At 37.6% G+C, this 23103-nt stretch overlaps 7 protein-coding genes and 1 long non-coding RNA gene across 8 annotated transcripts; 6 read left to right on the top strand and 2 right to left on the bottom strand.

Moving 5' to 3' along the window:
* The first annotated feature begins 90 nt into the window (after positions 1-90).
* Positions 91-1408, top strand: LOC141913347 (putative transporter B0252.3). Its single transcript, XM_074804852.1, has 3 exons — positions 91-189; positions 725-859; positions 1264-1408. Exons 1-3 carry the CDS (start codon positions 140-142, stop codon positions 1406-1408), a joined length of 330 nt encoding a protein of 109 aa, XP_074660953.1. The 5' UTR covers positions 91-139.
* A 419-nt stretch (positions 1409-1827) lies between these two features.
* Positions 1828-2494, top strand: LOC141913291 (solute carrier family 22 member 6-like). Its single transcript, XM_074804780.1, has 3 exons — positions 1828-1944; positions 2074-2146; positions 2234-2494. The coding sequence occupies exons 1-3, from the start codon at positions 1853-1855 to the stop codon at positions 2444-2446; spliced, it is 378 nt and encodes a 125-aa protein (XP_074660881.1). The 5' UTR covers positions 1828-1852; the 3' UTR covers positions 2447-2494.
* Positions 2495-3384: 890 nt separating this feature from the next.
* LOC141913346 (solute carrier family 22 member 6-B-like) lies at positions 3385-5852 on the top strand. The gene is made up of 5 exons (XM_074804851.1): positions 3385-3602; positions 3881-4092; positions 4183-4318; positions 4710-4804; positions 5784-5852. The coding sequence occupies exons 1-5, from the start codon at positions 3455-3457 to the stop codon at positions 5850-5852; spliced, it is 660 nt and encodes a 219-aa protein (XP_074660952.1). The 5' UTR covers positions 3385-3454.
* Positions 5853-5864: 12 nt separating this feature from the next.
* Positions 5865-6725, top strand: LOC141913409 (uncharacterized). Its single transcript, XR_012620280.1, has 3 exons — positions 5865-5938; positions 6036-6204; positions 6698-6725. It is a non-coding gene; the product is annotated as an uncharacterized LOC141913409 (long non-coding RNA).
* A 2864-nt stretch (positions 6726-9589) lies between these two features.
* Positions 9590-12368, top strand: LOC141913345 (solute carrier family 22 member 6-B-like). The gene is made up of 6 exons (XM_074804850.1): positions 9590-9719; positions 9936-10147; positions 10556-10748; positions 11060-11100; positions 11570-11766; positions 12185-12368. The coding sequence occupies exons 1-6, from the start codon at positions 9590-9592 to the stop codon at positions 12366-12368; spliced, it is 957 nt and encodes a 318-aa protein (XP_074660951.1).
* Positions 12369-12564: 196 nt separating this feature from the next.
* On the top strand, positions 12565-14439 carry LOC141913141 (organic cation/carnitine transporter 2-like). Its single transcript, XM_074804600.1, has 6 exons — positions 12565-12592; positions 13103-13237; positions 13337-13422; positions 13568-13685; positions 13775-13847; positions 14276-14439. Exons 1-6 carry the CDS (start codon positions 12579-12581, stop codon positions 14432-14434), a joined length of 585 nt encoding a protein of 194 aa, XP_074660701.1. The 5' UTR covers positions 12565-12578; the 3' UTR covers positions 14435-14439.
* A 126-nt stretch (positions 14440-14565) lies between these two features.
* On the bottom strand, positions 14566-16439 carry LOC141913120 (uncharacterized). Its single transcript, XM_074804576.1, has 4 exons — positions 16328-16439; positions 15660-15849; positions 14939-15184; positions 14566-14839 (listed from the first exon to the last, which is right to left on the bottom strand). Exons 1-4 carry the CDS (start codon positions 16328-16330, stop codon positions 14811-14813), a joined length of 468 nt encoding a protein of 155 aa, XP_074660677.1. The 5' UTR covers positions 16331-16439; the 3' UTR covers positions 14566-14810.
* Positions 16440-18135: 1696 nt separating this feature from the next.
* LOC141913045 (CD9 antigen-like) lies at positions 18136-23053 on the bottom strand. The gene is made up of 7 exons (XM_074804484.1): positions 22855-23053; positions 20817-21014; positions 20296-20370; positions 20026-20127; positions 19398-19487; positions 19115-19204; positions 18136-18466 (listed from the first exon to the last, which is right to left on the bottom strand). Exons 1-7 carry the CDS (start codon positions 22918-22920, stop codon positions 18407-18409), a joined length of 681 nt encoding a protein of 226 aa, XP_074660585.1. The 5' UTR covers positions 22921-23053; the 3' UTR covers positions 18136-18406.
* Positions 23054-23103: the final 50 nt, after the last annotated feature.

Here is a 23103-nt window from a genome sequence, read left to right as displayed (position 1 = left end):
TAACCAAACTGCCTCAGAAAGATCAAACTGGAAGATACCGGAACGGAAGGGTAAGAGGTGGGAAAATATAGTCATATTGAAACGCATGTGCTCTTGCGCGAAAACAACGAAATCTCTCGAAATTGGTTATTTACAAATAATGAAACATCGAACCTTGATGATCTACTTGATAATTCAATCATTCATCTGGTAAGTCTGATAGAAAAGATAATCTATCTATACCGTTCTCAAATTAGAATTATTTTGGAAGAATTCCGTTCCGCATACCTCTATAAGTATGCACCTTCACCGCAGCGAAAACCGACCGCGGGATGAAGATATGTTTTGGAGATACTTTTACTTCCGTAAAAGGCTTTACATAGTGGACAATGACCGCCGGCTTAACTACGACAGCAGACAATGGAAGTCAAATTTCAGATTTCTAGAATTCTTTTTGAACTTTAGACTCAACTTATAAAATTCGAAAATCCGACTTTCAAAACTAAAACAAATAATCAAGTTTTAGATGATATGCTGTTGGTCACATTTCCCTTCCGTAGCAAGCTTCAGGTATTCATCTCCTGTAGCAGTTATATCGACGGAACTGGATCCTGGTTAAATGTTGAGTAGCGGGATTTGTTTTTTTCCCGACGGATTTCGTGTTTTTACACGTATACGTTATTGTGCGAACTGAAATCATAATCATCGTAATATCTATACAGATCGTGGCTTTATTTACCTACAGGGTCTTCACTAGTTTCACCTACTACGGTATGACTTTAGGCACGTCTGTGATGGTTGGAAATCGGTTCGTTAATTTCATGCTCAGCGCAGTTGTCGAGTTGCCCAGTTATCTCGTCACCCAGGTCCTGATAACGTGGTAAGTCGAGCCGGACGCTAACGATCATTGCATAGCGAAAAACAGTGACATTTTGCATTAAATTTGACACACACACAATACTCATTGGATTGAACACTTTTTTGTCCCATGCACGGTGTAAGAAAACAGTTCTCAGAACAAAGATTATGTCAGTAACTAAACGTTGTTAAACTGGGTAACCTACCTTTGCGCGATAATCATACAATATCATGCAATGTGTCCTCCACCTGCCGGGAGTAAAGCATGAGGCGGCTTATATCTTGAAATCGAAAATCGGACTACAAAATATAGTTTGAGTTTATTCATTTCGGGCCGAACCAAACATAAAAAATTATACAACAACCACGCGTCAATACGTCTATTCGCCAAGTCCGTCAAATTAATGATTGTATCACTGTTTTCAGTTTTGGGAGGCGTCCAACAATGATACTAGCGTACAGTCTAACCGGCGTTTCGCTGGTGGCGGCCAATCTTATTCCCGAAAAGTCTGGTAGGCCTTTATACACGGTGTCTCAAAAATGTGTTACCGAAGCTCTAAGATCAATATGATAATAATAGTTAATAATATTAATGTCCGGCTTTTATATTTTAACAATTTTATTAAGGAGAAATCTTTCTCAGTTGATATGATTGCCACATAATGGCCACGTCTCAACCCAAACGGCATCACGTAGACAATGGCACAATCCTAATTTCGTGTATTTGGTTCGACTACATTTTCGCGTGTACTCAAAAAAGCGCTAGTGCTCAGCCATGTACGACTTACTGCGTGTTAATAATCCACTCTCAACCAAACAGCAAGGTCTATCAACCATACCCCTAAAAAAAAGAAATTTATTATGATTATAGTTGATAAAAAACAATCGTAAAGCTTCGTTCATGCATTTTCTGAAGGTGAACCTTTTCTACGTACGATCTCTTCTCGCCTGCACAGAACTAGTAGAAATATATACGATTTTTGTTTCAGGAAGTGTTGACCTTGTGCCGCTTTTGATGACATTGAACGCTTTAGGGAAGTTTTTCTGCGCGGCTGCCTTTAGTGCACTGTTCATACACACTACTGAAATATTCCCGACGAATTTCAGGTATAAACATATTGCAACTTTCAAAGGGTTACGATAAAAAAGATACTAGAATATATTGCCAGGGTTGAATTATCACGCACGATATGATCTCTAGTGTAAATTCCAGTTGAAAATGTTTCTCATTTATAGAAACAGGGCTTTGGGCGTCGTGTCATCTTGCGCACGTATTGGTTCGATGACGGCACCACTAATCTTTCCTTTGGTAATTGTGTTGTGTTCATTATCGGTTCCCGAATTTTCGTATTTCAATTTCCTGGTAATATGAATGTTCCATATTTTCATCTTGCAGACTGACGTTAACCCTTGGTTACCGGGATTAATATTCGGCGGTATCGGTTTTTTGCCGGCGTTGTTAGTTTTACCTCTACCGGAAACTAAAGGAGTTCCGATGCCGCAGAAGATCTCTGACGTACAGACCAATCCTTGTTATAACTGCCGCCATTTGTTATATACGGAAAAATGTGTTAGGAATTCCAGAATAATCGCTGACGAGGTTTTGTAATCATTGTTGCTTTCAAAATCACTGATTCTGTCGGAAATAAAGTTTTAAAATGCGTAGAGATAAAGTTTCTTCATCGATCGGGTAGGGGGATTTGAAATAAGATAAAAACTGCTCCATTTTGGATGCCGTTTTGGATAATATCTACCCGAATAGTGTCCATTTACTGAACTACACGTATGACTGACGCCGCCATTTTTGCAAGTGACGCTTTTTACTGAACGAACCTGAGAAATGTGTCCATTCACCATAACATCGAATTTGTTTGTAAACATATGTCACGTGGACTGACCTCATTAACTGGTCAGTGACAACCAGACAAAAACAGACGAGAGCAGAGCAAACCAAAATACGTTCATGCTCAAACTTTATACGTAATAGATAGTTCAGTTTTTTGGTTTTGCATAAATCCTATGGAGGGTGGATTAGTGGATTTCAACGCTCGTGAGAGCGCATCCAACATGAATGCGAGTATGACCGTGACTATAGCCGTGACCATGACGAACATATCAATCCTGTTTTCCACATGGCGCCGAACGTCGAGTCCGGATTGCTACAGAACATCCTTTTAAAATTCATGCAGGGAAACAGGACTTTCAATATATTCGTTTCAATAGATTTTTGCGACGAATTTTTTTTCTGTCCTCAAAACGGCTAAGTGTCGCTTTAGATATTCGAATAGCATGATGTACATGATAATGGCCGTCAAACTAAATAGGGTCGGGTATTATTTCTTAATAACCCATTATGTTACCATTACCTATATGCACTAACTTAGGTCATAGAACAAAAAAAAATGTCGCACCTTAATTCTATATATACTTCGATCAACTCGGAATATTTCACGAGGGCTGAAACTATGAAATGGATTGCACGGAAACATTGAATAGAAACAGAAATACACTGTACTTGCGTAGACAATCGAAAGTTTAGAATTCGAATCGATTCCGAGTTCATACAAATACAAGTTTTGAAAACCGAGGACCTGCGGGGGTTACGATTAAGACAAGAATGGAAGAAAAAATTATTATGGATAACATCGACGAAGTATTAGAATCTCTCGGAAAGTACGGACGATGGCAAATGATGCATCTGCTCTTGGTCGGTTTCTGCACCAGTTTCGCGACGGCATTCTCAAGTTTGGGAATAGTGTTTCAAGGTAAATGCTAAAGATATTGTTATTCTCTCGCAGAAACTGTCGCCTGCACATTATATTTGAAATAATACAGCTTAGATTAGAATCAGTGTTTTATATTTACCTAAACTTACATTTCAATACGCTCGTGATACTAATAACCATAATTTCCCTCGATGGAAAGATTAGAAATCGCCACCACAGCAAAAAGGCTATAGAGTTAAAATTATGCTGTTCTATAACGATTCAGACTTGCCAAAGCTCACGGTTTAGCGGTAAAGTTTTAAATTACACTTCCATAGGCTGGACCCCACCACATCACTGTGCGGTCGACGGTAAGAACTTCACGTTGAATCAGACGATTCCGTTTGTGATCGACGCGAACAGCGGCGCTTCGTCGATGGATAAATGCAATATGTACGAATATCCGGGACAAACGAACAGAAATACGACTGTTCCGTGTCAGAACGGCTACACCTACGATTCCGATGGTTATTACACAATCATTGAGGAGGTATGTTTCAAATCAAACGATGTATTTTTGATTAAATTGGCAATTTCGGATAAGCGAGGCCGTTACTTTCCCTTTTTTCTCTTTGAACAGTTTTCCTGGGTATGCGACAAGGCGATCATGAATTCAATGGCGCAGACGGTATACTACAGTGGCGTGTTGTTTGGTAGTTTTTGTTTCTCGCCGTTTGCCGATTACTTCGGTCGTAAATATACATCGATTGTCACAGGTACTTTTTCATTACGATGTGGAGCCATGGTTTTCAGACTCTAGCATAGTTTAGTATTTGATGGATAATGACAAAGTTCTGAGTGGATGAAATCGATTATTAGAAAATATATATTGAAATAAATCCGATTTGACTTATGCGGGAACCGATTTGTGTCATGAATTTAGCAGAAAATGGATCAACAAAGATATTGAACGATCTACATTTTGCTGTAAATTATATGTAAAATAAAGCATTCAGCATTCATCGAAATATTGGATATTTTTGAGAAACTGGACATTAATAAATACTCATCGTTGCTTCGGACCTAACTAGCGACTTTAGAACTGGGGTATAGGTTGTTTTGCCAAGAATAGCCACTTTTATAAATACTTTCAATCGTCGTTTATAGGAGTTGTTGCCGCGATGTCGCATCTGATCGGAGGAATTGTTGTAAATCCAGTTGTCTTCATAATAACGAGATTCTTCACCGGTACAGCCACCATGGTATGAATTATTGCGATGAGAAAACCAAGGTTCAGTTGCAGAGACGCTTTAATTTCAAGACCAAAAATCAGGCTAAACTTATTCTTTAGCTCATCTTACAACATAAGACATATGTGCAGCTAAACCATATGGGCTTAGTTATACAGTTACGCAAGTTGGACCAAATATTGACATAATATTAAGACTGGTCTTAGATTGCGAGATTGGTTATAGAACTATGATGTACCTTGACTGCGCAACTGGTCTGTGGGCAAAGTTGCTTAGTTGTTGCAACTTAATTGAAAAAAATATCACACATCCTGACACTGAGCTCCTAAGTTGTTAAAATGGTTGTAGAACCTTAGATGATTCAATAATGTTTTGAATGATATAAAGCAACCGGCTACTGGCTATCTTTCAGATTTTGATCATGTTTAACTATCATTTTCACCCCGCAAATTCCTCTTTATCTCCTTCAGGGCAGCTTTTTGTGTGGCTATGTTTTGGTGTTCGAATGTTTCCCGACGAAGCAACGACCTTTCGCCAATTCAATCGTGAATGTCAGCATTTTCAAATATTAGCGTCCTGTTTATTGGCGTCCGCCATTCTGGGTATATGGTACGTGCGTGGTTGGTGCGCTGGGAGTAGAACTAATGAATATGAATAAACCCTTAGAAATAGAGAATCTACAGTAGACAAATCTAAGTTCCTTCATTATGAAACGTCAATGCTATTTTGATGAAAATATACCTTAATTTTTTTCTTGAGTTTTGCTGTAACAAAATTATCCGTTTACTTTCGTTATTTTGTTTTTATTCTTAAAAATCTTAGCGCATTGCACTGTTACTGCCATTAAACCATCGACAAGGTTCAAGCGGTTGTATTACTATGGTATCGCCGTTTTGACCTTCTGAGTTTCCCATTCTTCGTATACTTTTCAACGTTTTTATCATAACACTTTCGGTACGTTTAGGTTAACTCTGTGTTTTGTATTTTTCAGGGTCTACGACGAATCGATCCCCTGGCTCGTGGCCAACTCACGACACGACGAGGCGAATCGAATTCTTGAAAAAGCGTCCAAACGAAATAAAGTTCCTTGCCCACGAAATAGCGTTATTACGCTACTCTCAAAAGAGGATAAAGTAATCAACGATGGTACGCTATTCTTCTATTGAAATGATGAGTAACCTTAGAAATTCTAATCAGATTTAAGTTAAATGTTTTAAGCGTGTCTGTTTAAATATAATTTCAGAACATAGACATGATCGAACGAAAAGAAATCTTATGCTTTCCAGAAACATAGCTGTATTAAAACGGATGTTTTCTTGCAAAAAGAAAGCTAAATCTCAAGATATCGGCTATTTAGAAATTATGAAACATCGATCATTGAGTGCCTACTTAGTAATTCTATCATTAATTTGGTAAGTTGTGAATATATGTTCAGGAGAGTCTGAGGTGAAACATTTATAAAAATGAGTAGTGAAGGATAATGTATTTGTTGCCTTTAAGGACTTGTGACAATAGCCCATGTTCCCGTGTTTATGATAGCACAATTGCCATTCTTTCAACAGGAACATGAAGCCCACTGGAAAGATTAATAGTTGGGCCATGAAAACATGCTTAATCGTGGTTATTTCTTTCTTCGTGGTTTACAGTAACATTTTTATTCACCGGATTTGACGTCTGCGCCTAAAAGTGTATAAACCTGCGCACAGCATTCAACACATCAGAGAGCGAATTTTCTTCGGACGTTGTCCATTTCCAATAGACAAACATTATTGTTACAAGTGTTTTACTGATGTTTGAAATAACCATTCACGATAGCAGCATTCTATCAATCGGGTGTATAAAGCAGAGTACGGTTCTTTATTTGTAGGTGCTGTAATAGTTTTCAATACTACGGTATGATTTTAGGCACGTCTGTGATGGTCGGAAATCGGTTCGTTAATTTCATGCTCAGCGCAGTCGTCGAGTTGCCCAGCTATCTCGTCACCCATTTCATGCTCATCCGGTATGTTCGTTCTCAATTTTCATTCGAGAATGAAATAAACTCACAATATTGTTTCGCTACGTAGAAGGTTATTTGTCAAAATGTCGATGTTTTTTTTTTCAGTTTTGGGAGGCGACCAACAATGATAATAGCGTACAGTCTAACCGGCGTTTCGCTGGTGGCGGCTAATCTTGTTCCTGAAAAGTTTGGTAGGCGCCGATTTTAAGACGTCGGAAAAAACCGTTAGAATGATGTTATATACATAGTATGCATCTTAAGGGGTTCTGCACTATACGTCATCAAAAATGGCGTAAGACAATTCCAATTGTTAATTTTGACGGTTTTTTCGTAATTGAATCATAGTTCTATCACTCTATCCTTATTTTTTTCGAATAAATTTCAATCGTCGTATTTGAGAGGATGTGAATTATCGATACACCGTCATCAATACATCGGGGCAAGACTGGTCACCGATCAATTCAATTCAATCATCAATATATTCAAATCCGTTCTCTTGGTTCAACATCATTAGTAAATTCTATAACGGTTAATGCTTTAACAGTAGAGCCGAATCTCACGTCACAACTGTAAAAATGGGCCCTGAAACTGAGAATCAATATTGATGAATAATCGTTGTGTTTCAGGAAGTGTTGACCTTGTGCCGCTTTTGATGACATTGAACACTTTAGGAAAGTTTTTTAGCGCGGCTGCCTATTGTGCACTGTCCATTCACACCATTGAAATATTCCCCACTAATTTCAGGTAAATAAGTATAATGTACATTGCAACTTTCAGAGGGATTGGAGGGTTAAAAATAGCAAATACTCAACGCGTTATAGCGCATTTTATCGATGTTAAAGTGCCCAGCTTTAACTCGTCAATGCCCTTTCTTCATTACAGGAACAGGGCTTTGGGTGTGGCTTCGACGTGCGCACGCATTGGTTCGATTGTTGCCCCACTGATCCTTTATTCGGTAATGAATTCATTTTGTATGTGGTCTTATATACCTTTTACAGTTTTCAATTATCTTTATTAGTTTTTAAGTAATTGCGAGACAATCTTCCAAAACACATTTTGCATCAATTTCGGTATAGGGTGTCGTGAAACGTTTGTTTTCTTTATTTTTCAGTCTGATGTAACTCAGATACCGGGATTAATATTTGGCGGTATCGGATTTTTAGCGGCGTTGTTAGTCTTGCCCCTACCGGAAACTAAAGGAGTTCCGATGCCGCAGAAGATCTCTGACGTACAGACCAATCCTTGTTATAACTGCCGCCATTTTTGTTAAAACCTGTTCGGAATTCCACAGCAATCACTGACGACGCTTCAATAAGTTGAATGAATGTCGTGATTTTTTGCAAAATATACAGAAATAAATAAAACCGAAAATAAAACCGGACTTTGTGTTCATTTTTTCTTCATTCCTCCTTTCTTTCTCTTGAGTTTTTACGAAAGTTACAATTTGACTGGCGTGTCTATTCTGGCCGGCAAATCTTATCCTCGTAAAGTCTGGTAGGCCTATATTCAATGTATTGAAGCCGAATTTCTTTTCTCATATTTCATCTACAAAGAACTAGTTGAAATGTCCGGGAACTGTAGATTTTGTGCCAACTTGATGACATTTTGATCACTTTTGTGTGGCATTTTGTCAGGCACTGATCGCATGCAATGAGTATTAGAGTATTCATGGGTTTAGCAGTTGGAAATTAATGGGAAAAGCGATATCGCTTATTGAATATACGCAAAGCCTATACACGAAAAACAACAAAACAGCCGGAAAATAAACCCTCCATCAAAATTAACTCGGCAATGTGACACATGGAGCCATGACAAATTATGGTGAATTTGTATTTGTAAGGTAAGTAGTTTTAAGCCTATTATCTGAATTGGATTGTAAACCATTATATAATATGAATTCCTAAATTTTGCCGTCGACGAAATAAACCCTCCATCAAAAACAACTCGGCAATGTGACACATGGAGCCATGACAAATTATGGTGAATTTGAATTTGTAAGGTAAGTAGTTTTAAGCCTATTATCTGAATTGGATTGTAAACCATTATATAATATGAATTCCTAAATTTTGCCGTCGACGATTCTTTATTTGAGGGTAATCATTTCGATCGGCTGCAAGAATAAAAATCTTATTGAAATATAATTGATTTTAACGCGTTTGAACGATACGTATGAGGGAATATTAAACCAATAAGCAAACATTTTGTTAGACTAGTTTTTCATTGCTTATGTTTCGATCATTGTTTTTTAAGTATTTCTGGGATAAAGACGAGGAAAAAAGGAGCGCGCATGAATAGGATAGAACAATCAGAATGTAGAAATGCAGCAGGCACTAAGGGGACAAGAAACGAAACAGACGGCAATTTTTCTTTCTAAGAACACTGATGATCGTCGACAAATTATGATGACATTTTGATATTTTCGTTTTCACGCGTATCGGGTCCCGCGGAAGGCAAGTAAGATTTTTCAATTCGTTTTTTACCGCTGGGTTTTATTCTTTTCAAACGTTGAAATTTGTGGAAACAGGAATTCATGCGCATCGATATATTATCGAACTTTTGTTCCTTCTCCGCTCCAGCTTCCTAGATTCTAGTATGTCCGTATTACTTGGGAAGTAGATCATTCATATATATTTGAATACGAACGAACCTTGAGAACTTGGTGTTTATTAAAGAAATATCGAATATTGTGAGTTGTTTCGTAGATTTGAACATTATTAGAAATCTAATCGATTACGTATTTTATATATTGATAATAGAAGGGAACAGAACGGTTTACAGGAACAGAAGAACCAACCATGATGGATAACATCGACGAAGTATTAGAATCTCTCGGAAAGTACGGACGATGGCAAATGACGCATCTGCTCTTTATCGGTTTCAGTACAGGATTCGTGACGGCATTCTCAAGTTTGGGAATAGTTTTTCAAGGTAAAGTGCTGAAAATTGTATTACATTTCAACACGCTCGTGATACTATTAACCATAATTTCACTCGATGGAAATATTAGAAATCGACACAACTGCAAAATAGCGAAGAAACGTCATATTCTAGAGTTAGAATTATGCCATTCTATGACGATTCAGATTTGTCTTTGAAGTCAAAGCTCATGGTTTAGCGGTAAAGTTTTGAATTACACTTCTATAGGCTGGACTCCGCCACATCACTGTTCGGTTGACGGCAAGAACTCCACGTTGAATCAGACGATTCCGTTTGTGATCGACGCGAACAGCGGCGCTTCGTCAATGGATAAATGCAATATGTACGAATATCCGGGACAAACGAACAGGAATACGACTGTTCCGTGTCAGAACGGCTACACCTATGATTCCGATGGTTATTACACACTCATTGAAGAGGTATACGTATGATTTAAACTGGAAATGTTGAATTAGCAAGCAAGCGCATGAGGCCTTTTTCAATAGCTTGGTTTACGGGAACCGCCTCCCCAAATTTGAAGGAAAGTCAAATTAAAAGAATATTTTTGAAATTTTCATTCCTGTCTGTGGAACAAGTGAAAAAATAAGCAAAATAAATTTTTTTCAACTCCTCCGAATGAGAATCCTGGCTTGAATGATGAAAAAATTGAAAAACGCGAGGTTCTTTTTTGATCTTTTTTTGCAGAATTCGAACTTTCCAAGAATCATTTGTTTGGACATATGTATATTGCCCTATCGACAGTTCCCTCGTCCATCAAAAATGATTTTATCTCACTGAGGGAATTTTTTTTGAATTTTTGTTTCCTCCGAAATGATATTCTAATATAGGTCTACCCCGTAAACCAAGCTATTAAAAAAGGCACCGTTTTGTTTCTCTATGAACAGTTTTCCTGGGTATGCGACAAGGCGATCATGAATTCAATGGCGCAGACGGTATACTACAGTGGCGTGTTGTTTGGTAGCTTTTGTTTCGCACCGTTTGCCGATTACTTCGGTCGTAAATATACATCGATTATCACAGGTACTTTTTCATTATGATCTGGAGCCATGGTTTTCAGACTCTATAATAGTTTATCAATAACGATAATGTCAAAGTTCTGAGTTGATGAAGTCAAATATTAAGAAATATTGAAATTAATCCGATCAAACGGATTTTTTGGACCAATTTGGGTCATCAATTTGACGGAAAATGAATGTTAGACTTTTTAAATGTTAGAGACAATCGTGAGTTTTGGACCTAACTAGCGACTGTAGAACTAGGTACAAAACTTGGTACAAAATGCTTAGGCAAGAATAGCCACTTTTATAGATATTTTCAATCGTTGTTTACAGGAGTTGTTGCCGCGATGTCGCATCTGATCGGAGGAGTTGTTGTAAATCCAGTTGTCTTCATAATAACGAGATTCTTCACCGGTTCTATCTCTATAGTAAGAATTACTGCGATAAGAAAACCAGCAGTCGGTTGCAGAGTCATATTATGACTGATCAGCCTAATAACGACTTAGTGTTATAGCTAGTTTTATAACTGAAAACTATAGTGTCCAGATTTTAGCCCTTTTTGAACTGAAGTCACGATTTGGCTTAGTTATACAATTGCGACCAAAGACTGGGTTTAGGTTGTTAGATTGGTTACAGAACTATGATGTGCCTTGACTGCACAACTGGTTGCTCAATTGTTGCTATATTCAAGCCGAAAATACTACTTGAGATTAAGATGATGGTTTAATATAGGTTATGAATGGTACAAGCCATGAAAGTGCAACCGTGTATTCACCCCCTTTCAGGTTTTGGTTATGTTGAACCATCATTTTGCCCCACAAATTCCATCTTTATCTCTTTCAGGGCAGCTATTTGTGTGCCTCTATTTTGGTGTTCGAATGTTTCCCGACGAAGCATCGTTCGTTTGCCAATTCGATTTTGATGACCTCGTGGTCATTAGGAATGGCAGCCACTGGAATTACTGGATATCTCGTGAAGAACTGGCAACATTTCCAGATACTTGCGTCCTGTTTATTGGCGTCCGCCATTCTGGGTATATGGTACGTACGTGGTTCGTTGCGCTGGGAGTAGAACTAATGATTATGAATAAGCCCTTAAAAATAGACAATCTACATTAGACAAATCTATGAATATCTTGTATACAATGTTTAGAAGAATAAAAGAAAATAAACACTCACAAGTAGACGAATCAAAATTCCCTTATAATGAAACATAAATGCTATTATGAAAAAAACGAATCTTTTCGTGAGTTTTGCTGTAATGAAAATATCCCTCAACTTTCGTATTTCCGTTTTTTTCCTTAAATATCTAAAGGTATTGCAAGGTTCAAGCGGGGAGATTCTATTGTATTACTATGGTATCGCCGTTTTGACCTTCTGGGTTTCCCATATACTTTTCAAAGTTTTATCATAACTCTTTCGGTACGTTTAGGTCAACTCTGTGTTTTGTATTTTTCAGGGTCTACGACGAATCGATCCCCTGGCTCGTGGCCAACTCGCGACACGACGAAGCGAATCGAATCCTTGAAAAAGCGTCAAAACAAAATAAAATTCCTTGTCCACGAAATAGCGTTATTACGCTACTCTCAAAAGAGGATAAAGTTCTTGACGATAGTACGCTGTTTTTTCTATTGAAATTATAGATTATCTTAAAAGGCTATTTTTAGCGTTTCTATCTAAATATAATTTCAGAACACAGACATGATCGAACGAGAAAAAATCTAGTGTTTTCATGTACCAGAAACGTGGCTATATTAAAACGGATGCTTTCCTGCAAAAAGAAAGCTAAATCTCAAGATATCAGCTTTTTAGAAATTATGAAACATAGATCATTGAGTGCCTACTTAGTAATCATGTCATTCATCTGGTAAGTTGTTATCATATTATGTTCAGAAGAGACGTTGAGTCCGAGGTGAAGATAGTAGTGAAAGATAATATAGTTTAGCTGGAGCCTTTAACTTGTGACAATTATTCCTGTTCTCGCGTTTCTAATTATTACTTCAACTCAATAGCCATTCTTTCAAAAGGAACACGATGTTCACTTGACAATATAAATGGGGATTAAACCGTACTTGATCAGCGATTTCGAAAATGACAATCACAATTAATGAATTTTGTAATTAAAGCAATAAACTTACGTCATCACTACATTGGGGCTAGACTGGTTGACGGTCAATCGATATATACTCAAATCCGAAATAACTTAATTGATCCTTAATAGTATATAGTTATATTATATTATTTATTGTCGACAATATTGAGCAATATATGTATTTTCTAACGAGGCAATTATTTACTGATGTTTGAAATAACTGTTAACGATAGCAGCATTCTATCAATGACGTGTATAAAGCAGAGTACGGTTCTTTATTTGCAGGTGCTGTAATAGTTTTCAGTATTACGGTATGATTTTAGGCACGTCTGTGATGGTCGGAAATCGGTTCGTTAATTTCATACTAGGCGCAGTCGTCGAGTTGCCCAGTAATCTCGTCACCCATTTCATGCTCATCCGGTATGTTCGTTCTCAATTTTCATTCGAGAATGAAATAAACTCACAATATTGTTTCGCTACGTAGAAGGTTATTTGTCAAAATGTCGATGTTTTTTTCAGTTTTGGGAGGCGACCAACAATGATACTAGCGTACAGTCTAACCGGCGTCTTGCTGGTAGCGGCAAACCTTATCCCCGAAAAATATGGTAGGCGGATTTTTTCTTCATCATTCCCACTAGTTAGTTAAGTCTAAATCGGTTAATGCTTGAACAGTAGAGTCGAGAACAGTGGAAATGGACCCTGAATTGTAGACCTGAGTATCAAGATTAATAAACAATCGTTCTATTTCAGGAAGTGTTGACCTTGTGCCGCTTTTGACGACATTGAACACTTTAGGAAAGTTTTTTAGCACGGCTGCCTTTAATTCAATATTCATTCACACCACTGAAATATTCCCGACAAATTTCAGGTAAATATAGAACAGCAATAAGTTAGACAAGTTATAGCGAATTCATTTCGATTTTAAGGTCTCTCCAGCTCTCCATTTCTTCATTACAGGAACAGGGCTTTTGGAATAGCTTCGACGTGCGCACGCATTGGTTCGATGGTTGCCCCACTCACTCTTTATGCGGTAATGATTTCATTTTATCACCCCATTTCTGCCCCATTATATCTTTTGAAATTACCCTAGGACTTAGCCCTAGAAAACTATTCCGTCCGATGATTGTATTGAGTTTCAAGGTCATCGGTTTCTCTTCATGTTCACCAGGGGCGTTAAATGACATGATATTTCTATTTGTTTTGTAAAAATCAAATTGCTAAGTTATAGTTCATGACATTTTTCAAGCATCTGCATTTATTTATAAGGGGGTGTTTATGTTTTGAATAGCCAGACTGTCGGGCACTGTCTCCTTGAACTGCTAGTCCAATGTCGAAATGGGTTTTAGCAACGTTGCTGGTAAAATATGAAAAGATGCTGAATTATTTTGCATCGATTTCGGAGTCGGGTGCGGTTTGGGCGATACGTGTACACGACGTTTTTTTTTCTTCATTTTTCAGTCTGATGACGCGAAGATACCGGGATTGATATTTGGCGGTGTCGGATTTTTAGCGGCGTTGTTAGTGTTACCTCTACCGGAAACTAAAGGAGTTCCGATGCCGCAGAAGATCTCTGACGTACAGACCAATCCTTGTTACAACTGCCGCCATTTTTGTTAAAACCTATTCGGAATTATCAGAGCACAATCACCGTTTCAATAAGTTGAATGAAAACGACCGCTATATTTCTGATACGATTCAATTGTGCAAAAATATGGAGTAATAAATAAAAATGAAAATATAACCGGACGATGTATTAATTTTTCTTCATTCCTCTGTTTTTCTCTGGGTTTTCACAAAAAAAGTTGCAATTTACAATTTCCTAAATAGATTCAAACGTGACGAAACTGCGTTTGTGGTTTTCGGTCGTTCAAACAGACGATGCAATCTAATCGAAATGAACCAAGTAAATCAAAACACGATTCTTGTTTCGATAAATTTCAACTTCATATGTATTCGTCTCCTTCACTTCAGGTACCATTTCATCCAACACTAATTAGATTGACATCAATTTTTCTACATATTCTACGAATTCAAAAAAGAAGAGCATGCTTACAATTAAAAATTCCGTATAGGAACTAAATATTGTGCAAACGTTTTCGAAAGTTGATTATAATTACGTACGTATATAATCAATTTGTCCATTTCCGGTGACATCTGCATCTTTGATGATTTCCTGCAATTCTTTTTCACTCAGCGCACTGTTGGCGTACTTGGCGAGCAAGGCTTTCAATTCATCCGGGCTTATGTATCCGTTCCCTTCCTTGTCGAAAACGCGGAAGGCTTGCAGTATATCCTCGTCTGTTTCGGGTCCTTTCAGCCTCCGGGCGACCAACGTTAAGGCCTCATTGAAATCGACGGTCTTGCTATCTGTAAACAAGAATAGAAAAATACGTTTGAATGATTTTTCTCATAGCTGAAATCACTTCAATATTGGTTGGCCGGATAATCTGTACGGTTATTTATTTTCAAATCGATTCCGTGTCATCGTTTCATAGAAAAGTAAACTGAAGAGAAGGCCGCCGGACTCACGGACTCACGTGATGTCACCAAATATTTGACAATCGTCGAAATTAACAGAATCCTCGCTGTTAGAGATAAACAATAGCCTCTCGGTGATACATCCACCGCGAGCATTGGGGACAGCGTTTTCCAAGATTTGGTGTAAAGTCTTAAGACTTAGACAAATCATGAAAAACGCTAATTTAGATAAGAGACCGGGAACCCGTCTATAAAATATATTGTTTATCGCGACCGGTGATGGCGCTGAACAAAACACGTGCCTAGCGGACTATTTAGGAGTCGGCCTTCCCTTCGAGTTAACACTTTGATCTTTTGAATTTACCACCGGAAGCACGGACGGCTGCCATTTCTTTCTTCAAATCGTCCAATTCGGCGTCAGTAGGATTTTCATCCATCGATCGTAGAATGGTAGCTAGTTGTTTGATAGTGATCGTACCTCCGCCATCTCTGTCGAATAGCGAGAACGCTTCTTTGAATTCGGCAATTTCGCCCTCGGTTAATTGTCCAATACTCTAAATATTATGTATATATTCGATGTATTTGATTATGTATTTGTGCGAACCCACTTATCGAACCTCGAAATATCCTTCTTATTCTACCAAACAACGCCTAACGTATCTTGTACGCATTGTACGTTTCATACGGTTGAACCTCGTTAATACGATTGTTGTTAAAACCAAAATCGTGAATTCCGATGATTTCCAGCATCGTCCCAGCTGATATAGTTATATCAATCAAGCTTTGGTTAATACGAAACATGTAATACGACAATTTTACTTTGCCCACAAAATTCGTATTAACAAGGCTCTACTATTACAAGGTTTGAGTGTTTGAGCCATTCGGATAATTAGTATATTTATCATCAACCTCTCTCTATTAATACCACTCTTAGGCCCCAGTATTTTGTGCATTTGGGTTTAGACTTTCTGTAGCACAACGAAATGCCAGTCATTTCAAAGTGGTTTTTGGAAACTTCAAAAAGATACATACCATATTTTCACGTCGGAAAGCCGTTAACGACAAGCGGTGCGCTGAGCAGTGTGACGGTTACGTTTGGTAAATCACGTGATATCGGTTGGTCACCCGAAACGTTATTCCAATCGTCATTTGAACAACTCCTTCATAAAAGAGGAATTCTTAGCAATTTCAAGGCGGAATATCAAATGTGCATCGAAACCGCTATTTAAACTTTGAATTTGAGGGTCGGATCCAGTCTAACGCTTATAGATTTAGATTTTGTTCATAATCCTCGAAACGCACCGAAGCTGAGAACCACCTGAGGGGCGTTCTGAGGGTCCTTCCCCGGAAAACCTTGTAAATCAGGAGAATTATCCGCTTTCTGATATTAAGGCACACGATCACAATTAGGTTAGAAGCTTCAAGGTGTTTAGGGCCCAAAAATAGTACCTAGAATATAGAAGAGTTCTCTCGTGAACGTTGCCATAGTTCTACAAATAAGATATGTAACGAATTGCGGTTATATGTATGAAATACTTAGGACCTGAGATTCGTAAAAATGTACCACTCGAGTGGCATAAGCAGTAGGCTGGATCCCTTTTCCAAAATCTATATAACAATAACAAGACAACTCGACTGGTATTTATGGCACTAAAATTCCTTATCTTTGGCGAAATTTTATTACAAACATATTTATTACGAAAAGCCTAGAACTGCAACTTCAACTTCAACTTATATACGATACATTCTATAGTACATAAAAGCGCCCACGCGATATGTTTAAACGCCCGTCAACCTCAAAAGGCTTCCCTTATCATTATAAGGTACCATACTGACAATCGGATCTGTAAAACATTTATACGTATTTATATACTGAGCAAGGTTGACGTTACATTCAGAATGCTATCAATTTTCAAATGATTTTCAACCAGGGCGGCCTGTCATCTGTCCAGATGAATCAATACGATATATCTTTTCAAACGGATCATGAATGATTGTTCAATTCAAATCTCAGTGTTGGCGTTAAAAACGTTTGAGTGCGAATTTCAAATTATGTAAAAGATAAATCCATTAGTACGTACTTGTGGATTTATCTTTTACACAGTTATGTAAATTCGACCGATCATCCGACAATATCGGTACTTCGATATCCGCCCACCTGTTTCTTCCCGGCAGGTGTGTGTGTGGGTATGGTTTGTTAGAGATACAAAACTCAAGTCAAATCAAATCAAAATTATACAATCAATTATACAGAAAAGAGGGGAAATTCCCTATTTTGAGATTTGAAAAATAAAACGTTGAGCCATCACGCCAATTAGATTATCCCTCATTTTCATTCATGTATTTTGGTTCGAGTCAGCCACCACAATGTGCGGTGTCTATCATCACTATTTAGAAAACAAAGCTGCCGCGCGGGCGGTGGTGTAAATGATATTGGGACCAGGACTCGAGGCTCGCCCGATTATGAATACGTCTTTTTGCGATCGTTTATACATCGTTTATAGATTCATATTCACAGGATAACTAGTAGCCTCTAGAAGCGAACTAACTATACGATGATTAAAATAGATGAGTTTTTTTTTTCATCAGAAAATAGAATACATATTATATATATATATATATATATATATATATATATATATATATATATATATATATATATATATATATATATATATATATATATATATATATATATATATATATATATATATATATATATGTATGTATATATATATATATATATATATATATATATATATATATATATATATATATATATATATATATATATATATATATATATATATATATATATATATTATGATACATAATGAATAGATACATTAAAAAATTAACCAACTCTGGCCTATAAAATATGCTGTGTATATTTGCGTTTGACCTTCGCCTAGTTAATCAGATCGAGCCAAGATTTGATGCATTTTCATTATGATTCCCATGTGTTCGGTCGTTAAGATGCGCCGTTTTCCAGAAACCCAGTATATACTTATTTGTATTTGATCGTTAGTGTTAGCGAATACAATATAATAATGCATGTATATATAATGAATAATGGTGATGTCACCGGTCGGCTTTCCAAGCGCGGCTTGTTTAACCCCTAGTGTCCCTGATAGCGCAGCATAGCAACATCGAGAAGATCAGACCAATCAACTGAAAATGAAATTTTAGAAAATGTTACAATTACTTTACTCCAACGACATAATTACAGGCCATAAATTGCCATTACGTAGATATACGTATCATGCCCCGAGCCCAGTTATGATTTGAATCTCACGCACGCGACGCAAGGAAACACGGAAGCAGGAGACGGAAACATGTCTGCGAGTGTTTTCCTCGCGTCGAGTGCGTTGGGCTTAAACACAGAAACACGGAATCAAACGCTCGGAAACATGTTCTCTCTCCTGTTTCCGTGTTTTCCTGCATCGTCTGCGTTGAGCGTGAACATGAACCTATGAACTTGGGTCCAGTGTATGAACTTACGTAAATATTATGTATTTCGAGGTATCGTTTTGTTTAACCCATCCCGGTAAAAGAGATGATTTACAAATCTAGATATCGGCGCTATATATCTTCGAATATTTTTTCTGTTCCAACTTTTTGAAATATTTCTTGTAAATATATTCGCGATCGTGACCACAGTTTATCATTTAGTGATTTTTAAAATCACAAATTGATAAGGCTGCGTTGAAAAATATTCCCAGTTGAAATTTCCGAGGTATAATGTTTTGCTTCTTCGATATTTTCGTATTCTATCATCAAATCAATTCACATTCTATATAGGAGTTATTTGAATCGTACCATGACAACTCCTAGTCCGATGACTACTGCGGCTACCACTGTCAATTTATCTTTCAACACGCTGGCCGTTGCTTCCTCGCATCCCACAACCTGCACGACAATTTGAGAACTTTAAAATTTAATCCGAATTCTTAGCAAACCCGATAAAACACACCATTAAAATACACAAAACTTTAAATTGTTCATTATCATTCTCGACATGATCTTCGAGACATCTCGTCCACCCGATTATCTGGTAAAATGTACAGGATTATTTTCTACTAATCCGCCATGTTATACATACCGGCTTAATGAGAGTACTTAATTGCGTACACGGCTTCGGTCCAAGACCAGGAAGGTAGTCAACTCGCCCATGTACCCCGCAGCAATTGAACTAAGATACAGAAAATAGAACTTCGGGTCATAGTTTCACTAACCATTTAGTTGTATAAATATAACATATTTTGATGTATTTTTTGTCGGGCAAAACAATAAGCTATATACAGTGTGCTTTTTTTATGCTTTTTGACGCAGTAATAACCGTTACAATAATGTTTATCTACATTGATACTTATTATACGTTATTTAAGTGGTGTGTTAGTCGATGTGCACTACGTCATCGATATTGGCGTTACAAAATAAAAATCACAATTGTGGATTTTGGCGTTAATTTTGTATTCAAATATATTTCATAACTCTTATTCTATTTTTGATAAAATCTAATAATTATTATTTTTGAGAGGATGTGCTCTGCGTCATCAGTAACTGGGCTGGACTGGTTGTCGGTCAATTCAATTCAATTATCGATATATGCTTAGAATCGTTGGTTCAGGGCATTGTCCTTTTCTTCATGAATTATCATCATCTGCAGAGATGTAGGCATTGTTTTCTGAACAGCAGTCGCCGGTGCTGCGAATGAGGAGCGCGCATACCTGATTCTGTATATTCAGTAGATCCGTATTCTTTTCAGGTGTGTCGTCGTTTTTATAGTTATCGACGAGACTTTGCAAATGTATTCCCCAGTATTTCTTCACCTACAAACGAAGTCAAAATGAATTTATTGACAATGAAGATCCTTTCTTCTATTAGGCTGGTATATATGACTCAGATTGCGATGTTTCTAATTCAGTAACACAGTTTTCTGGTCCAAAATCAGCATTCGTAATGAATCTTGTTGCGGGTTCTTAAATCAAGTAACTTACAGCTGCTTGTTTAATGACAGCCCAAATCCCGCATCCGACCAGGGTGATGAAAATCAACAGCAACAGTACGAAAAACTGAAATATATTTCATCAAATGAACTCAAGCTTATCTAATGGAGATATATCATGATATTTTCATTTTTTTGTAGTTGGTAAAACGTGCTGCCGAACTGTTCGAGATATTGCCTTGCCTCCCTCTTAATCAGAGCAATATAGTATCGTATTTAGATACAGCATTATGGCAGGGGCGATTCTAGGGGGTACTCTACTGGACAATCAGCTCTGCGTTGAACCTACCGTAACTGCCAGTGCCGAAGGCGCGAAGCAGTGACGGGGATCTTTGGGAAAATCTTGAAATTAGCCATCATTCATGCATTCCGAACGTTCAATACCAAGGGACTTTTGCTAAGGAAGGGGGCGTACTAGCACCCCATGCACCCTTTGGTTCCACGCCTGTTTCAGCTATTACAGTTTACAAAAGCGACCCGATCGATTAATGGGAAACAAGTTCACAAATTTACCGTCGTCAACATGCACTGGCTTTCTCTCCAAGCTCCACAGTAACCGAGGAATCCTAGCACCATCACTATGATACCAACAACGATCATGACGTAGGCACCGATATAGAAATTTCCAATGCCAGCCTCCTGGATGAGTTTTGTCGATTCTGGATCGACGAGCAGCCATATACCAACACCCAGGAGGGCCATACCCAACAACTATTTGAATAGATAGAGATAAATCATTTTTTTGCAAGGTTTTGGATGAACTATAATTAAGTTATCGTATAACAAAGAATTATCGTTTATCAAGTAAAACAAGCATTTCAATGTAATATGTTTAAAAAAATCACGCTTTTAAATTCAAATTAACGAATTTGACATTCACATTCTAAAACAATTTAGAGTCCATGATGTGACGTAGCCGAGCTGGAGGTGTGCGTACTGACCGATGTCTTGGGCGATGTATAACGTGAATCGCTCAAAAATGCTGGCTTTTTCAAGTATTATTGTAATACTCGTGGTAAGCTGTTTAGCCATTGTTACAAGTTGATATATTTATACATTAGTTTATATGTACACAGTCGAACAACACTCTCGTGAAAAAACACACAACGAAATGTCGGAGATGCCTTTCTCTATCCCGAGATAACATGAAACGCTAGCTTACATAAACAGATGCTAAAATAGCCCGTGTAATGATTATCGTTATAGGTAATATCGCATTTTTGTTGTTGAAGTATATACGAACGATAAGATAACCTATGTATTCGTATATTTCGATCTTTCTATTTGTTCACTCGTCAATTAATTCGTAGTTATCTTTACCCGAGGGAAATTGCTCACTAATTGTTGTTTCTTCTGGCCGTCGTAATTTAGGGATTCCTGCGCGATAGGCACTGCACAAAAAAAACTCACTAAAACTTGGGCACTATGACGTTGTTATGATTCTATTTCGTAAATGGATAGAACATTTTGATCGACTTATAAAAAAAATGCCAACCATCCTGACCCTTCTAGCTATTTGTCTGTATTTAACGTTTATGGGGGCCAGACAAAACCATCCTTACCCAGGCTGGTTTCCAGAGGCTAGACTTGGGATCTAAGACAATATTTTGGACATAAGTCACTAAGTGTGCAACTGTGGAAATTTGGCTTGATATTCAAACCATTCAGAAATTCTATCATTTTTAAATGGATTTTTCTGCGAAATGACCGGTTTGAGATCACAGTACAAACTTTCTGCAGATCACTTAAGATAGATAGATAATATTATCTGAACTCATTATACCGTGTCGGTTTAGAGTTGTACCAACAAACGTGCACGAATGTGCAGGGAAAGCTAGTATGGAGGTAAATATAAACGAGGGAGGTGTTTATCTAGGCGCGGGTAAATTTAGATGATCATCCGATGAATTAGAGCATCGCATATCTCTAGATTCAACTGTTGTAAGATGTCGGCAACGTGTATGTTTTTTCAACCTCACTTTTGTTGCAGTAAAGTAGCGGCCTCAACATCTTCGAATACTCGATTCTGCTGGGAAAGATATTTCCCTCTCAAACATTCGCGAAGCCTATATATAATGCCAGACGTCTGCTGATGCCATTTTGAAGACTCTCTCGAACGCGGGCCAAAATTACTTTCCGCGCATTCCCGCGAAGAGCCGCAGAGAAAGACTTTTCACAATGATGAAGTACGTCCCGAACTAACATTTTACATTTTTCCTCCCTTCTCGTTCGCCAAAATGTTACCACACCAGGGTACACTAGGATCGTAGACTGTCGTAGATCAGTGTGATGGAAACAACCACTTCCCAGGAATGGCCGTGAATCTTCGACACGCACGCATTCGTCGAGTTAGGTTTTAGAGCAGTTAGGTCTGTCACCAGACCACAATAATCCGACAGTTTTCGAATTGTTATTGTCAAAGAAATGAAGATGAACAGCTATTTTTTTAAAGATGATACGAAATATTCCGTATCTTTAGTATTGAAATGAGATGTTTTAATGCAACGACAAAGTTTTACAATAAGGAAAAATAACGATAAAAGGCACTTACCCAAAAGATGAAATTAAATGCTATCATCAAATATTTGATGCAAGTAAAACAGCTTCCGAGCCCCATAATGACGACGGTTTGATTATTAGTATATCACCTGATTCAATTATCTTACGAAGAATAAGGGCACCCTGAGAGTATCTAGAGATCAACAACACCTCAGGAGTCGGGAATTAATCCGTCTCGATCAGCTTGTAAGGAACTCTCAAACAGAACTGCATGGAACGGAACTGACGCTATATCGCAGTA

The sequence above is a fragment of the Tubulanus polymorphus genome, chromosome 11 (genome assembly GCF_964204645.1).
Source record: "Tubulanus polymorphus chromosome 11, tnTubPoly1.2, whole genome shotgun sequence".
In the NCBI taxonomy this organism is placed as follows: domain Eukaryota; kingdom Metazoa; phylum Nemertea; class Palaeonemertea; order Tubulaniformes; family Tubulanidae; genus Tubulanus; species Tubulanus polymorphus.
This window is presented reverse-complemented; position numbering and strand designations above follow the sequence as displayed.

Bases quoted from the DNA above. Each gene is read 5' to 3' on its own strand.
- LOC141913345 (XM_074804850.1), top strand. From the start codon at position 9,590: ATGGATAACATCGACGAAGTATTAGAATCTCTCGGAAAGTACGGACGA. The intron at 9,720-9,935 runs GTAAAGTGCTGA...ACACTTCTATAG, and splicing joins TTTGGGAATAGTTTTTCAAG to GCTGGACTCCGCCACATCAC. The intron at 11,767-12,184 runs GTACGTACGTGG...TGTATTTTTCAG, and splicing joins TCCGCCATTCTGGGTATATG to GGTCTACGACGAATCGATCC.
- LOC141913291 (XM_074804780.1), top strand. From the start codon at position 1,853: ATGACATTGAACGCTTTAGGGAAGTTTTTCTGCGCGGCTGCCTTTAGT. The intron at 1,945-2,073 runs GTATAAACATAT...TCTCATTTATAG, and splicing joins ATATTCCCGACGAATTTCAG to AAACAGGGCTTTGGGCGTCG. The intron at 2,147-2,233 runs GTAATTGTGTTG...TTCATCTTGCAG, and splicing joins CACCACTAATCTTTCCTTTG to ACTGACGTTAACCCTTGGTT.
- LOC141913141 (XM_074804600.1), top strand. The intron at 13,686-13,774 runs GTAAATATAGAA...TCTTCATTACAG, and splicing joins ATATTCCCGACAAATTTCAG to GAACAGGGCTTTTGGAATAG. The intron at 13,848-14,275 runs GTAATGATTTCA...TTCATTTTTCAG, and splicing joins CCCCACTCACTCTTTATGCG to TCTGATGACGCGAAGATACC.
- LOC141913120 (XM_074804576.1), bottom strand. The intron at 15,185-15,659 runs GTAAATTCAAAA...TCTTGTTTACAG, and splicing joins AGCCGTCCGTGCTTCCGGTG to ATAGCAAGACCGTCGATTTC. The intron at 14,840-14,938 runs GTACGTAATTAT...TTGAATTCGTAG, and splicing joins TGGACAAATTGATTATATAC to AATATGTAGAAAAATTGATG.
- LOC141913045 (XM_074804484.1), bottom strand. From the start codon at position 22,920: ATGGGGCTCGGAAGCTGTTTTACTTGCATCAAATATTTGATGATAGCA. The intron at 19,488-20,025 runs GTATGCGCGCTC...TCTGTATCTTAG, and splicing joins TACTGAATATACAGAATCAG to TTCAATTGCTGCGGGGTACA. The intron at 19,205-19,397 runs GTATGTATAACA...ATTGTCGTGCAG, and splicing joins TAAGTACTCTCATTAAGCCG to GTTGTGGGATGCGAGGAAGC.
- LOC141913346 (XM_074804851.1), top strand. From the start codon at position 3,455: ATGGAAGAAAAAATTATTATGGATAACATCGACGAAGTATTAGAATCT. The intron at 3,603-3,880 runs GTAAATGCTAAA...ACACTTCCATAG, and splicing joins TTTGGGAATAGTGTTTCAAG to GCTGGACCCCACCACATCAC. The intron at 4,805-5,783 runs GTATGAATTATT...TGTATTTTTCAG, and splicing joins TCACCGGTACAGCCACCATG to GGTCTACGACGAATCGATCC.
- LOC141913347 (XM_074804852.1), top strand. From the start codon at position 140: ATGAAACATCGAACCTTGATGATCTACTTGATAATTCAATCATTCATC. The intron at 190-724 runs GTAAGTCTGATA...ATTTACCTACAG, and splicing joins ATAATTCAATCATTCATCTG to GGTCTTCACTAGTTTCACCT. The intron at 860-1,263 runs GTAAGTCGAGCC...CACTGTTTTCAG, and splicing joins ACCCAGGTCCTGATAACGTG to TTTTGGGAGGCGTCCAACAA.